This window comes from Talpa europaea (assembly GCF_964194135.1).
Source record: "Talpa europaea genome assembly, chromosome: 6".
NCBI classification, from domain to species: domain Eukaryota; kingdom Metazoa; phylum Chordata; class Mammalia; order Eulipotyphla; family Talpidae; genus Talpa; species Talpa europaea.
The window spans coordinates 55,303,101-55,319,292 of NC_140072.1; the positions used below are offsets into that span (position 1 = coordinate 55,303,101).

Here is a 16,192-nt window from a genome sequence, read left to right on the forward strand (position 1 = left end):
CACATTTTTTCAGACTGGGAAATTGAGGCACAGAGAAGCAAAGAGATTTGTTTGGGTTACCAGCTGGTAGGCAGGAATACGAGTACAGCAATTTTGACTCCAGTGAGGGCAAAGGCTGTGCTGTGTGAAGACAGCATGTGTTGCTCACGCCCTTCTAGAATACCCAGTAGGGTACTGCCAGCGCTGACTCAGGGCCCGCCTCCAGGACAAGAGTCTCAGAGAAATGCGGCTGCTTGTTCTCCAGGAGGCATGGCCTCCATGCGCCCTCTGCTGTGCACAAGGAGCAAAGAGCGTTCCCTCCTGAAGGACTGAATTCTGGAGGAAGCTGGCAAGAACCATGCTCTCCTCTGCAAAATAGGGCCAGGGCGAGGGGCTGACTGGCTATAGACCACCACCACCATAGGCATCTATTAACAGGTTGGCAGGATGCGTCTGGTTGCACTCTTGGTTTCTCAAGGCCTCCCTCTCTTGGAATCTTGCCCACCTCCCCCAAAGATTTGATGGTTCTAAGCCCAGGTGGACATTACCAGGAGGGCCCATGGCAGGGGAATTGGGACCCATTCAGAGCATTGCCATGTGGGCAAGTGTAGAACTGGGAATCTAAGAGAACCAGGGAAAGTACCCATCCTCAGGCCCGGAAGGTTAGATACTCCTTGAATAGGTCCAGGTTGAGGAAAGGTAATAAAGATGGGTCATTGTAGGCAGAGGCATGAAGAGACAGGGTTTGGGATGCCCACGTTGGCCAACTCTGAACAGGGGCTTGGGCAGCGCTCAGTGAGAAGAGGCAGCCTCAGACAATTCCCCAGGAACTAAAGACAGCATTCAACTTTGGGTTAATTGCCTCAGGAACACCCCTAGATCCAGCAAACCAGGGAGTTAGTCGTGGCTCTGTACCAGAGGAGAAAGCAGGCACTAATAAAGGACAATCAGCTTTTATTTGTTTCTGCCTTTGACAAAACCTCTGTCTGAGGGACAGGTGGTAGATTCTAGAAAGGGTATCAGAGTGAACACATGAAATTCAACAGGTCCTGCTACCCTGAGCAAGGGGCATCCCTGTGGGACAGAACTTGTGCTATACTCACTCCCCCAGGTCACCTGTGATCCCTCCTATGTGGCGCCAGTTCACCCCTCTTCTTCCCATGAGCTGGCCCAAGTTAGGAGACCCAACTTCTTTTCAGTGTTCTAGCATCTTGTCCTACTTTATCCATCCTTGAAATTCTATTCCTGAGGGACGAGAATGCCAATACTCTAATTTCTCTCTCCCTAATTCAGGGTGCTCAACACATACTCCTGAGGACAGGGACTCCAGAGGTCAAAGGCCTCACAGCTGGCTGGGCCTGAAGGCAGGCCAGTAGGCACAAGTGCTTATCTGTGTAAGGCAGGTCTGGCAGTGTGGCCGGATGTGGGAAGGCACAGGGCTCCTGGGTGTGCCTGAAAGAGGGGGATGGAAGGCCCAGGGACCAAGATCATGGGCTTATTCATCATAGTAGTCAATATGGGCTCCAGACTTGAATGTGTCCTTTTGTAGCAAGCTCAGCAGTTTCTGAGCTGACATTCTACAATCCACCAGCTCCCCCTTTGTCTTCAGCTCTTGCAGTCTTTTTCGTAATTCTGGGTCCACAGAGGTCTCCCGGGCCACATGCTGCATGTCTGTGTCCAGGGGACCTAGGGGAATGAAGAACAGAAGATGAGGGGGGCCTGCTGGGCATGTAGAGTGGGGTTGAGGGTGAAGTCAGGTGTGGCTGGAGATATGAGGCTCACTGAGGATCAAGCTGCCACTGTTGAGTTATAGACTCAAATTCCAATGCACATTGAACATGGTCCCCCCAGGCCACCATATCTACACCAAACTTATCTCCAACCAGTATCTCTTACAGACTTGCCTACTTCTGTTAATGAAGTGCTCTTCTTCCAGACTCTAAACTTCCTCCTCCCTCTCCATTGTCCACACAGCCAACTGGTCACTAAGGAGGACACTTCTGCTTCTGCATGCCTTGACAGTCATGCCCTTAATACAGTTCCGCTTCAGTTCCATCTGTAGCCCTCTGCTAAATGTACCTTGCTATAAAACATTACTAGAGTCAGCAAAATGGCAGCACAGGAATTTCTAGCACTTGTTCTTCCACAGAATTATCAATTTGAACAACCATTTTCACACAAAAAATACCTTCACAAGAGCTAAGGATTCTAGGTAAGGGGTTATATCACCTAGCTGAAATACAGAAAGGAAAAAGTATGCATTGAGGTGGACAGGAAAGATAGAATTATACTATTCCCACAGCTCCTCCTACTCCCAAACTGAGCAGCCCAATGCAGAGAGATACCCTCGCTGTGGGACAAGAGTAAAGTGAGCACAAGACTTTACCACACACCTAGAGCCAGCCTACCCCAGCACCAGGCCAACTCCCACAGCCCTAGGCTCTTAAAAATCCAGCTCCACTCCCTTTCCCCTCACCCCAGCACCTGTCAGCTACGCGGCTCCAGGTACTCCCTGCAGTCCCAGACAACTTCCATGGCACCAGGCTCCTTTGAAACCTAGCCCTTAATCCACCCTGGTGCCTGTTGGCTCCAGCAGCAGGCTCTGGCAGGGTCTGGGACCCCAGGCAGCTTTCTCAGCTCCAGTCTCCCAGAGGAACCTGTGAGCTCCAGCCCCTGATCCACTCTAGCAAGAGCTGATTCCCATGTCCTCAGGTGGCTCCCTTGGCAGCAGGCGCACGGCACCAGCCTGTTCCCATGGCCTTCCATGGCCACTGGACCCCCAGGTTCCCAGTCAGTGCTTTCAAACCTAGCCTCTAGGCAAGCAGCCATAAACCTAGGTTTCTGGCCAGATTCATCCCCAGACTGACCACCAGAGACCCAGGCTTTCAACACACCCCAGCACCACGTCACCCAAGGATTCCAGCAACAACCCCACCACAGAGAGCACCAAATGGCTTACCTACAATCTTTGGGAAGATTGACTAGTGAAGAGATTTGCCCACCAAAGTCAGTGTGTAAAGACCAGAAGAGTTTCCTACTTCCTCACATGCAGAAACAAAGGCAAGGACGTAAGGATCAAGAATAATCAAGGAAAATGACACCAACAAAGGAAACTACGAAAACTTGGATGACTGATCCTAGAGAGATATATGAACTATCTGAAAAAGAATTCAGTATAATCCTCTTAAAGAAATTCAATAACTACAAGAAAACACAAATAGACAAATTAAATTAAGAAAACCATTTATGGGGCCTCCCCGGTGGTGCAGCGGTTGAGCGCTGGGCTGTGAAGCTGCCCGCAGCCTCTGCAGCACCGGTTCGATCCCTGGCCACTGGTGCACAGACCTCTCCTGTCTCGCCAACTGCTCCCCTCAGCAGTGTACTTCGGTCCTTCTGCCTGTTCTGCATCCTGCTTTAGCTCTGGTGAGTTCTCTCACCCTCCCGCGCTTCTGACTGTACCCAGTGCTTGTATGGATAAATAAATCTTTAAAAAAAAAAAAACAAAACTATGTATGGACAAAATGTGAAGTTCAACAAAGAAACAGAAACCATTAAAAAAAAAAAAACATACAAAAACGCTGGACTTGAAAAAATCCAATGACTGAACTGAAGAATTCAACAAAGAAGTCAACAATAGGCCCAATCAAACAGTGTATTTGTGAACTAAAAGACAGGTCATTTGAAATCACCCATCAGAGGAACAAAATGGAAGAAAGAATGAAAAAGAGTGCAGGAGGTCTACATGGATTTAGGAATACCATTGAAAGAAATAATACACACAGTTTTGTATTCCCAGAGGAAGGAGAGAAAACTTTAAAGAAACAATGTCCATGAACTTCTCTAATCTGCAGAGATTTGAACATGTAAATCCATATAGCTAAGAGGTCACCTTCAAATTTCAACACAAAATGACCTGCTCCAAGACACATTATAGTAAAACTATCTAATGCTGGCTACAAGAATAACGGTGTGCGTGCTAGGGAGTGAGAGAGGACTGGATATTGAACAACATGAGGAAGCAGAAAGGCAAGGTTTGATCTAAAATCCCCACCTGGATTTTAAAATCAGATCACTATCTCACTGCCCCCAGGGCCAGGGGGAATAGACTCACGGATGTCTTACCTGAGTTGTTCCATTACACAATAGCTATGTCACCACTTTCTAATTCCAGCAATCAAGCCTGGAACGGAAGCCTCACTTCTGAGAAAGGGCCACAATGGCATCATGGTAGAGTGATGAGAAATCAGACCAAGTGTTACAAGGCTGGTCCTACCCTTTATATTTATCATGAGGACAGGGGGCCCCTTAAATATCCCAGCACCCCCCAATATTCCAGCCCAATTCAGGCTAGGATGGTCAGCATCAACAATGTCTATCTGCTCATTATTCAACTAGCATTTAGTGTAGGGTGACTCAGTGGGGTGCTTTGCTAGGTGCTGGAGACATCCAATAGTGCATGATCCTGACCTTCAAGGTTTTCCTATTAAGAAAGGCTGCAGAGAAGTAAACACATGAAAACAACAGTGTGCCACATTCTACCTAACAATTAGAAGTGCTAACAATTAGATAGCACTTCACAACTAGGGATCATTTTCACATCCATTACCCTTTCAGTCCTCCAAATGGCCTTGTCAGACAGCTAGCATCTTATCTGTTCACATGAGGAAATGGGCTACAGATCTGGAATTCAAACCTTAATCTTTTCTCAAACTAATATCTCAAACTCTCTGACCCCATCCACCAGTCCAGGCTGCTCTGCATTCTCCTCATATCCTGTTACTACAGCTCCCTCTCCTGCCAGCTTTAACTTCCTTGGCACCTGTATTTCCCTTACAGAGTGACAGGTAATGATTCAGGGACAATAAATTCCTGGAGAGGTAGAACCAGCGGTTCTGCGGGAGAGGGGAGGCAGTAGCACCCCGCCTACCTGGGGCATAGCTCAGCACCCTCACACCAGGTTCTTCTGCAGCCAGCACCTGGAACATCATGTCCCGGGCAGCCTTCCCTGCACAGTAGAGTGCCCAGCCCTTGAAGGGCTGCAGGGCACAGAGGGAAGAGATGTTAACCACAGTCTTGCTGAGCCCAGGGCTGTCCCGGAAGGCCTTCAGGATGCTGGATGTCAGGCAGAGTGCAGAGGTCAAGTTCAGAGCCCAGTAGTTGTTGACTTCGGCTGGGTCCCCCAGGTCCACAAAGCCTCTGGACACATCCCCAAGAGTACCTGAAAAAACAGACCTTAGGTTTCAGAGCAGGAGGGGCTTTCTTTTCCCCCAGTTCTCTCCAAATTTCTCCACACACCCCTTCCCATGCAGACCTAGAATAAGAGACTCCTTTTCGCTTCAGGAGACAACTCCCTCTTCCCCAGCCCTGCAGACAGACAGGCCTGAGCCCCAACCATTTACCCAAGTTGCAAGCCGAGAAGGCTCATGGTCTGCTCTAGGATCCCACAGAAATTCTGGGAGTCTTTTGGAGAAGCCAGGAAATTTACTTCTGCCTTAAGACCCCATCTCCTTACTCGGGTCTCCGCCAGAGGGCGCGGAGGAAGATCATCCGGAACGTTCCACAGCGCTTGGGAAAACCTGGCCTCCAAACCCCGCCCGGGACGAGGTAAATGAGGCGCCCCGGCAGCACCGGTCTCCACTTCTCACTGAACCAGTCAGCACCTTCAGGCGTCTCTTCTGACTCACAGGGATCACCTTTAAGTTTCCAAGCGGTGTGAGAAGTGAAGGAGGGAGCCTAGGAAGGAACGCCAAGCGCGCACGCGGGGTCTTACCCGCGTTGTTGATGAGCAGCAGTCGCTGCAGCCCCTCGGGTCTGGGGAGCTTCCCCAGAGCGCCAAGCAGCCGCTGCAAGCCGGCCTCGGTGCCCAGGTCGGCGGGCACGCGCTCCACGCGGAGACTCGGCCTCTCGGCGTTCAGCTCGGCCTCCAGCTGCCTCAGTGCCTCGTCGCTGCGGGCGCTGATGACCAGCACCGAGCCCGGGGGCAGCAGCGGGGCCAGGAGCGGGGCGAGCGCCCGGCCGAAGCCGCGGGAGGCCCCGGTCAGCACGCACACGGCGCGTCCCCGGCCGCCTTCCATGCCTGCGCCCTCTGCCCGCTGGCGCCGGAACGCGGGACCCGGCAGGGGGTTGAGCGCCGCGGGAGGGGGAGCTTCGCTGGGAGGAGCAGTGGGGAGGAGCGGGTGGGCGGAGCGCGGGTGGGCGGAGCGCGGGTGGGCGGGGCAGGGGCGGGAGTAGGCGGAGGCCCAGCCCCGAGGTGGAGCGGGCCAGAGCGGCATGTGTTGGCTTGGCGTTGAGACCACCGTGGCACTTGTTTCCTTGGCAGCTGCTTGAGGAAATGAAAGTGCGCGCCCAGTCAGCTTCCTTGGGGCCAAACAGACCGAGCCGGGAGGCGTGACCTGTTCTGGAAACCCTCGCCCCATTCTGAGCGTTTCAGCACCCCAGCAGGGGCGCCTTCTTCCAATTCCTGATTTGGTGGCCTTGCACAAGTGACTTGCTATTTTGCTCCGGACTGGGCATCACTGTCAGTGGTCAGCAAAACCCCTCAATGACGCCAGACCAGTTTAGGACTTGGGGAAGTTACCACCCTGAGAGTAACAGAGCTCCTCCAAATGATGTAAAAACCTCTTCTTCCTTATTAGGCTTCGAACAACTTGGTTCTCACCCCCATCCTCCTATCTCTGAGGTTTCTGGTTCTTTTTGTCCCCAGAGGTCCTTTGTTCCCCGGGATTCTGCACCCATTCATGGTACACTGATCCTGGCAGACAAGGCCATCTACTCCCAGTCAAGTTTATGCAGATCATCACCGAAGTTCGTACTTCCAGTCTTGGGCTTCAGAAAACCCACATTTCCAGGGGTTTTCAAGGACAGACAGAAGATGGGAAAGCTGGCAGACAGTACAAATCTCCTTAATAGAGGACGCTTCTGAGTTTTGCAAGGGAGGTGAGTACCCTCAGATAACTTAACCCAGGTCCCCAGAGGCCTGCTCACTCTCATGGGGATAGACAGCAAAGTTGCCTTACAAGTTTTCTGGAAAAACTGTTTTGCTTCCTTGTATTGTAGACCATCCTACCAGCACCAAAACAATGCGGGGGAGGGGGGGGAGAAGAATTTAAACTTGTCAGCATAGGAACCTTTACCATTAATTTTTGTAAAATGTGCATTTCATCCTGAACATCACAGTGGAATTAACACAGTGGGGCTCCAGAGAAACTTTCAACTTAATTTATTGTTAATGTGTGTTGTATTATTTTGAAACTATTTTATATAATGTAGCTGGGAACCAAGATTTTCTGACTTAGAGAATAGAGACCAAGTATACAATTCAAGGAAGTTAAGGGGAAAGCCTATAAAATTGTATTTGAATTGGAAGCCAGAAAGTTGTAGAATCGATTGCAGTTACTTTTAGTTTAATACAACAATACCAAAGGGACAATATTCTCTTTGTGTTGGTTCTGCAGTGCCTATGTAACCTTTGTTTTTACCAGCTCTCTCCGCAACAGTGGCAGAGTTTAAGCAGGGCCCAAATAAAGTCAATAGTTGTGTTTTGTTTGGCCCAGATAGGACTTTGTTTTCCTTTTTAAATTTGAGATGACATCTCAAGTAAAATTTTTCAGATACTATCAGAATTTCCAGCTTCCTTTGATAGATGGTAAGGCCTAGCACACTAGGCTTCTGGCTGAGGTCAGCAGCAGTTCTTCTGAGAAAGGCGACTGCTCTCTGGTTTGCCCACCTTCTTACAACTCCCTGGTGGAGGCATCTGACTTCCCTTCTCAGATTCAGAGCTGAATTCCTACCAAGTGGTGATGGTCAGGACATTTATAGTCAGATCACAACCCATCAGAACAGAGCATGGCCACTGTGCTGGATAGTGGAGAGGTGGGCCTGGGAGGGATAAGGAGGCTTTTGATATTTTAACAAAGATCAAACTCTGTGTGTGTGTATATACTGTTGAAGCTGCCTGCTTTTCATTTCTCTATATTGGTTGTTCAAAAACAAAATTCAACTGAGTACACTTTAAAGATTTTTTTTTTTTCAGTTTAAAGATCTTATTGACTTTATTTAATGATTCACGAGTCTGGCAACATCTGCTCTAGCAGATACAAGAGAGCTCTGAAGAGCTAGCGAGAGGAAAGGATTTTATAGGCTGAAGGAAATGGAAACTGTAGTGGGGAGAAATACCAAAGTGAAGCTGGAGGTGTGGGAATGAAAGAATTCACCAGAGACAAAGCAGAGAACAGGAAAGGCAGATTTATTGAAATCACTGCTAAGAGAAGCAGCGGGCAAGAGAGGAAAAAAAAAAGTCTGCGCTTTCTAACTTGGGGTGCCAGTTTGCACCAGTTGTCTGCTGGGACGTCTGCTTCTGTATCCCTGGAGTTGGGCTGGTTTTTCTGGTCATAGTGGTCAGTCTTATGGCCTTGTCCCTAAGGCAATCGTACCAATCCCCTTATCCATTCAAGACTCCTGAATCTGCCTGTTGAGCAAGGAGTGGGGGCTTAGCTTTTAACCTTCTTAAATTGTACCCCAACAGGAACTTGGAAGCTATAGCAGGCAAAAAAGTGCTTTGGTTTTTGTAAGATGACTTTCCTTCAGGGTATAGCAGGGGTCTCTCAGGCAAATTACCTAACTAGTACTGATCAGGAGAGTCCTGATTGATTGTCTGTTTTGAGATTCCATTTCTGAGAGTCAAAACTGCAATTAACTTAAGACTTGGTTTGGTGATTCAAAAAGGCAAATATTAAGTGTTGGCAAGGATATTGCCTTGGTCTGGGTGGCTATAATAAAATATCACAGACTGGATAGCTTATAAACAACAAAAATTTATTTCTCACAGTCCTGGAGGCTGAAAATCTGAGATTAGGGTGCCAGCATGGTCAGATAAAGGCCCTCTTTTTAGGCATAATTAATGGCATTTAAGAAATGATGAAATTTCTTAGACACAGAGTAAAGTAATATAAGTCTGGGATTTGCTTTAGAATACTTACATGACAAAAGCAGAGGAGCAGGAAGAGAAGGAGGGGGAGGGAAAAAGGAGAAGGAGAGCAAGGAGGAGGGTGGGGAAGGAAGAAACAGGAATAGGGAAAGCAAGGGTAGCAAATCTATTTTAAAAGCTTTTTCTTTTTTGGGGTAATATTGATTTACAACACTACCTAAGTTTCAGGTATACAAATTCACACCTCAACCACTGTACATGCCACACCATGCCCATCATGAAGTACTATCCACTACCACCCAACCTACTCCTCTGCCTGTTCTTCCCCCACTCCCTTACCCTGATGGTAGCCACCATCATGTGAGTCTAGGAGCTTGTTTTTGCTTAGTTTGTTTGTTTGCTTTGTTTCTTTATCTTCCATATATGAAGGAAAGCTTGGGTACATGTGTTTTTCCTTTGATTTATTTTACTTGGCATAATCCCTCCACATTCATTGATGTGTGGCAAATGGCAAAATTTTCATCTTTTTTATAGCTGAGTAATATTCCAATGTGTATATATATCATATCACATCTTTTTCCATCCCCCCATCAATGGGCACATATGTTGGCCTTTGCAAAAAGTGCTTCAGTGAACATAAGGTACATATATCTTTTGAAATAGTGTTTCCATAGTCTTCAGATAAATATCCAAAGGGGAATTGTAGGATCATATGCTAATTATATTTTTTATTTTTTGAGGATCCTCCATACTGTTTTCCATAAAGGATGCATCAATTTGCAGTCCCACAAATAGGTATTTCTCTTCACATCCTCACCAATGCTTGTTATTTCTTATATTTTTTGATAATAGACATTCTGACAGGTCTGAGACAGTAGCTCATTGTGGCTTTGATTTGTGTTTCCCTGATAATAAGCAATGAAGAACATCTCTTCATGTTTCTGTGAAGAACATCTCTTCATATTTGGCCATCTCTGTGTCTTCTTTGGTAAAATGTCTATTTAGATCTTGTGCCCATTTTTAAATCACGTTGTGTGTTGTTGTTGCATTGTATGAGCTGTTTATATGTTTTGGATATTAACCTGATGTTTGATATATAGTTTGCAATATCTTCTCCCACTAAATAGGCTATCTTTTTGTTTTGATGATGGTTTCTTTCTCCATGCAGAAGCTCTTTAGTTTGATGTAGTCACATTTATTTACATGCAAAATTTTGATAATTTGATAATTACTGTATTATTGAATCTGAACTATGCATATTTTGAGGGCCATTATATTACTCCCTCTTATTTGTGTACGTTTGAAAAATTTTATAATAAAAAACATATTTAAGCCCTGCAAGCTAGTAAAGGGCTGGAGCATTTTACATGTTAGATATGGCCAAAAAGTCCTCTAAAAAGACTAGAAGGATTCTATGTCCCAACTAGTAGCAGGTAAGCATGCCCACTATACTATATTAATGTTCTTTCATTCTTTTTTTTTTTTTTAAGATTTATTTATTTATTGTACACAAGAACCAGAGTACAGGCCAGATGCGCGGGAAGGTGACAGGATTCACCAGAGACAGTGGGGAAAGAACAGGCAGACTGACGAAATACACTGCTGAGGGAAGCAGCAGGCGCGACAGAAGAGGTCTGCCACGCCATGTGGGACCCTCGCCAGCCGGCCGGGATCGAACCGGTGCTGCAGATGATGTGGACAGCTTCACAGCGCAGTGCTCAACCACCTGCACTACCAGGGTAGGCTCTGTTCTTTCATTCTTTAGGTTTTAGTAATGTTGTGCATTTTATTTCTTCTGTGAACTGTTTACTCATTCTCTTTGCCATTTTTCTACCAGACTTTCTATTTCTAGGCTACTTTTAATTTATTTTTTTCCTTGTTGAAATTTTATTTGTTCCACTTACTTTCCCCCCTATAGATTTGGAAGTTACAATCCTATTTTTAGTCTACAACCATTACCTTTGAAATAATATTATAAATGTGTGAACTTTCATTTTTCTATCAATGTTAAAAGTACAACATTTATTTTGGCAAACAAATATTTGTGTAAATATGATGTTGAACATTATATTAAACAAATATAATGTTGACTAAAGAATAAACAAGCTGATAAAATAACCAAGGTTTAAAGATGTTATGTGACTTAGCCAGGGTCAATAAGGTTGAGTTACTTGAGAGCAGATTAAACCCTGTACAAAAAATGCCTTAAAAGATAGTGACTCAGGCCTCCCCGGTGGCGCAGCAGTTGAGCTCTTGGCTGTGAAGCTGCCCACAGCCTCTGCAGTGCCTGTTCGATCCCCTGCCACCGGCGAGGGTCCCACATGGCGCGCAGACCTCTCCTGCCATGCCTGCTGCTCCCCTCAGCAGTGTACCTCAGTCCTTCTGCCTGTTCTGCTCCCCGCTCTGGCTCTGGTGAATTCTCTCACCCTCCCGTGCTTCTGACTGTACCCAGTGCTTGTATAAATGAATAAATAAATCTTAAAAAAAAAAAAAGATAGTGACTCAAGAAAGGTGTATTAATCCCTGTCAGAAGTGTATGTGCTCTCCTGGGACAGTAGATGGTTCTCATCCATGAGATTGTCCAGGGGCCCAAATTCTTCTGTCTTGTTACTTGGCCATCAGCTGGCATGTTGTCCTCATCCACATTGTTCAGTGTGGCTCACAGAACTCCATCTATATCACAGCCTCCAGGAAGAAGATAGTAGCTCCCACTCACATTCCATTAGCCAGTATTGATCACATGGTGTATTTACTAGGAAGGACAGTAATCAGGTACTTTTAGACTGGGATATGGAAATTGGACTTTCCTTCCCTGTAGCAACACTCCAACTTCAGGAGGTCTTTGCTGGACAGCTCCTGCCCCTCATCTGTGGCTTGACAAAGAAATCAGCTCCAGTCTCTCTGCCCTCCTTTCTGCAAGACCGTATTTTTATCACTCCTCAAAATTTGCCATTTCTCTATTACCTCCTTTGACCTGAGATTCCACAGTTGCTTGTCACTTGATGACAACCGCTGTATGTGTATTTTTAAATTTCATTTATTCATTTGTTTATGCATTCATTCAGCAATAATTTTTGAGTGCCTGCCAATCCTGGCTTCCAAGACACCATGTCCACACCACATACAGGTGCTTGAATACATCAGTTTAAAAATAGCTAAAAATCCCCATCTTTCTGAAGTTTACCTTTTTGTAGGGAGAAACAGACCAAAACAAGTAAAACCTATAATATGTTGAATGGTGATAGACTTCAAAGAACAATAAAACCAGGGCAATAAATATGGAGTGCTAGGGTGAGGGGTATCTGCAGTGTAATATAGGATGCCCAGAGACTACCACACTGAAAACACAATATTTGAGAAGAAATCTGTAGGAGGTGAGAGCATGATCCATGCAGATATCCAGAGGAAGAGCATTTCAGGCAGAGAAAACAGCAAGCTCAAAGGCTCTGAAGTGGGAGTGTGCTCGGTTTGTCTGAAGGACAGGAAAAGGCCAGGGTAGTTTTAGTAGTGTTGGCAAGGCAGAGAGAATTTGGAGAGGAGATCAGAGAAATCATGGAAGGCCAGATTTGTACTGGGCCTTATAGGCCACTGTAGGATTTTGCTATTTAGTCAGAGTGTGTAGGGAAAGCACTAGAGGAACCTGAGCTTCAGGGATCTTTTTAGACTTAGGATCATTGTTGCTTCAATATTTAGAATAAACTGCAGATTATAGGGAAGAACAGAAATCCCATTTAACATGTAATTTCTATTATATGGATGAGTGGTTATTTGGACTAGTGTGATAGCAAGAAAGAGCAGGGTAGATATGATTCACTTGAGGATATATTTTGAAGAGGAAGGATTTGCTGAGGAAGTGGATTTAAGGGGGAATGTGTGATCAACATGTCACAAGCTTCTGATGGGTAAAGTAGATAGAGAATTGATGATGGATTCTTCATTGATGATACTGATGACTTGGATATCATTGGTGGTCTTCATTTAGAAGTTTCAATGGAATAGTGGGTACAAAAACATAGTTGAAGTAGGTATAAGAGAAAATAGAGGCATATAATATGAAGATTATCTAAGACCTCTTCACTATCCATTCCACTGTTGTTGAATGTTTATCTCAGAGCTGGAGCTGAAATTCGGAATGATGTTCATAGCTTCCAGGATCACCCAAGGTTTTCCTATGTGTAACAGTCTTTCTCCTCATGGATCTGCTTGACTAGCCTCGTCCCACATCTGAGTCTTGGTCTCTATGTACAACTCTCTCTGCAGGAGCTCTACTCCCCAGAGTAGAAGATGCTGGTGTCAGCCTCCCTGAAAACTATAGCTTACTATTAGTCAGCTTAACATGTCGGTAACACATATAAACTCTGTTGTTTAAAATTATTGACATATGATTATTCATTTCAAATAGTGTTATGCAAGATTTAACTTGAAGTACAAGTATCATTCCTTAGATTCCTTTGGTATTTTGTTATACTTTAAAGTATTATTGCAAGAGTAATTCTGAGGTAATTGATGGCAATTGTTAAGAGATTTCAAATAAATAAGAAGAGTAGACTGAGTTAATACAACATTAAGAAAGTATGTGAGACAGAGAATTTAAGGATAAAATTGTACCCTTTTAATCCAATCAATGTTTATTTAAAATATAAGCAATAACAGGCAAAATAATAGAGATTAAAATCGAAAACTAGCAATAATAAGAAAATTCTGTAAGGTCAGTAACTTCTGAAATTAGTAGTTTTCATAGTTAAATGACAACCAATTAGAAGACATAAATAGAAGACTATATATAATAGATGCAAAGTGAGAGAACACATAGGTGTAAATTAGAACAAATGTGTAAAGCTTGTGTAAGAAAAACTGAAATTTTCCCGAAGAATACAAAAGCAGACTGGGATAGAAAAGTATAAGATGTTCTCAAACAGGGAGACTAGTATCAAAAGATATTAATTCTCCCCAAATTAATAAAATATTTTTCAGGGGAATCTCAATAAAATACCAAGAAGTTTTTTTTTTTTTTTTTTTTTTTGTGGGGAGTGGTGAATGGAACAAGCATGAATAATTGGAAACTTAATATAATATCTCACACTCAACTGGATTCTATATTAGATATAGGAGAACTGGGGGGCATTACTGTGTCAAATGGCAAAGATGAAATATGAATAGTAGAATGGATAAAAGTATTATATTAATGTAAAATTATGAACTTAGGATGGCCAAGTAAATTTGTAAATTTTTGGGGTGGCAAAGTTGATATTCTCCTAATTTTGCCATTAAGAGAATATCCCTATTCTTAAGAACTGCACACTTAAGGATCTTTAGCGGCCAAAGACTATGCTATACAAAACTTGCCCTGAAATGGTTGAGCAAAAAAGTTACATGTGAGGGAAAAAGAGAAGATAAAGTATTAACGCAAAGTTAATAATAGATAATTTTGTATAAAACTAGGTCTATTCTTTTTTATATATATAAGAACCGGGGTACAGGCCAGATGCGCGGGAGGGTGAGAGGATTCACCAGAGACAGCGTGGGGAGCAGAACAGGCAGACTGATGAAATACACTGCTGAGGGGAGCAGCGGGTGAGACAGGAGAGGTCTGCTGCACCATGTGGGATTCTTGCCAGCCGGCCAGGATCACACCAGCGTTGCAGAGGCTGTGGACAGCGTCACAGTGTGGCGCTCAACTGTCCGGCCACCAGGGAGGCCTTAAAACTAGGTCTATTCTTTGTTGTATTTTAATTTTTTTTAAAGATTTATTTATTTATTTATACAAGCACTGGGTACAGTCAGAAGCGCAGGAGGGTGAGAGAATTCACCAGAGCCAGAGTGGGGAACAGGCAGACTGACGAAATACTCTGCTGAGGTGAGCAGCAGGTGCGGCAGGAGAGGTCTGCCTGCCATGTGGGACCCTCGCTGGTGGCCGGGGAGCGAACCGGTGCTGCAGAGGCTTCAGGCAGCTTCGCAGCCCAACGCTCAACAACTGTGCCACCAGGGAAGGCCCTGTTGTATTTTAATTTTTATAATTATTTATGAATTTGAAATTATTCCCAAGGAAAGAGTAAAAACATAATAAAGACTGAACCAAGAAAAGATTCACAAAAGAGAAGTAGGGAAAGGAACACAGTCCTATCATGAAAAGATAAGGATTTGGCTCACAAATAGACACAAAGAAACAAACAGAGGGCCTCCCCGGTGGCGCAGTGGTTGAGCGCTGGGTTGCGAAGCTGTCCGCAGCCTCTGGAGCGCCAGTTCGATCCCCGGCTGCCGGGCGAGTGTCCCACATGGCGCGCAGACCTCTCCTGGCGCGCAGACCTCTCCTGCCGCACCCGCTGCTCCCCTCAGCAGTGTACTTTGGTCCTTCCGCCCGCTCTGCTCCCCGCTCTGGCTCTAGTGAATTCTCTCACCCTCCCGCGCTTCTGACTGTACCCAGTGCTTGTATAAATAAATAAAAATAAATAAATAAAATTTAATAAATAAATAAATCTTTTAAAAAAACAAAGAGAAAAATTTAAAAATGTATATATAAAAACATAGGAAGATTTAGTTTATGATAAAGAAGTTGTATCAATGTTAATAAATGTTGGATATCTGGCGCCTCCTTGTGGCACAGGGGGTTGAGCACTGAGCTGTGAAGCTGTCCGTGGCCTTTGTGGCACAAGTTCAATCCCTGGCAGACCTCTCCTGTCTCGCCTGCTGCTCCCCTCAGCAGTGTATTTCAGTACATCTGCCTGTTGTGCTCCCCACTCCCTCTGGTGAATCTCCTCACCCCCTGCGACATTGGTCTATACTCCATTTCTTGAAAAAAAAAAAAAAACAACAAATGTTGGATATCTACCTGGAGAAGATAAGCTTGGATATACTTTACATTATACATCAAGAGAAACTCCAATAAGAGCGAAGATTTACATAACAACCCCTCCACCCCATAAATGCAGTAGAAGAATGTATGGATATGTTTCTTTGTACCATTGGAGTGAAGAAGGCCTTTCTATGATTCAAAGTCCAGAAGCCAAATAAGATTCTCATTCTCTCTCTCCTGTGTGTGCACGTGTGCAGGTGCTTACAAAAAGAATATCAACATTATCACCAAGAAATTTACAAGGAGGAAAACTCCAAAATCATGTAGAACATCCCATGCTGAGACAACTTTGACCCAAATATAACAAAGAATATAGACTATGAATAAAAGAAGAAAATTTCAGCGAAAAATCATACTGTTCTTACTAATCAAATTTCCAAAACAACAGACTTTGAAAAATATTTCAAAAGATGGTTCCTTCTACTTTTGAGTCT

The 16,192-nt window shown here is 44.7% G+C and overlaps 1 protein-coding gene across 1 annotated transcript; it reads right to left on the minus strand.

The window, feature by feature from the left end:
* Positions 1–1,284: 1,284 nt before the first annotated feature.
* SPR (sepiapterin reductase) lies at positions 1,285–6,053 on the minus strand (the record flags this gene model as incomplete). The annotated part of the gene is made up of 3 exons (XM_084235895.1): positions 1,285–1,665; positions 4,907–5,197; positions 5,750–6,053. The coding sequence occupies 3 exons, from the start codon at positions 6,051–6,053 to the stop codon at positions 1,475–1,477; spliced, it is 786 nt and encodes a 261-aa protein (XP_084092021.1). The 3' UTR covers positions 1,285–1,474.
* Between the last annotated feature and the right edge of the window lie 10,139 nt (positions 6,054–16,192).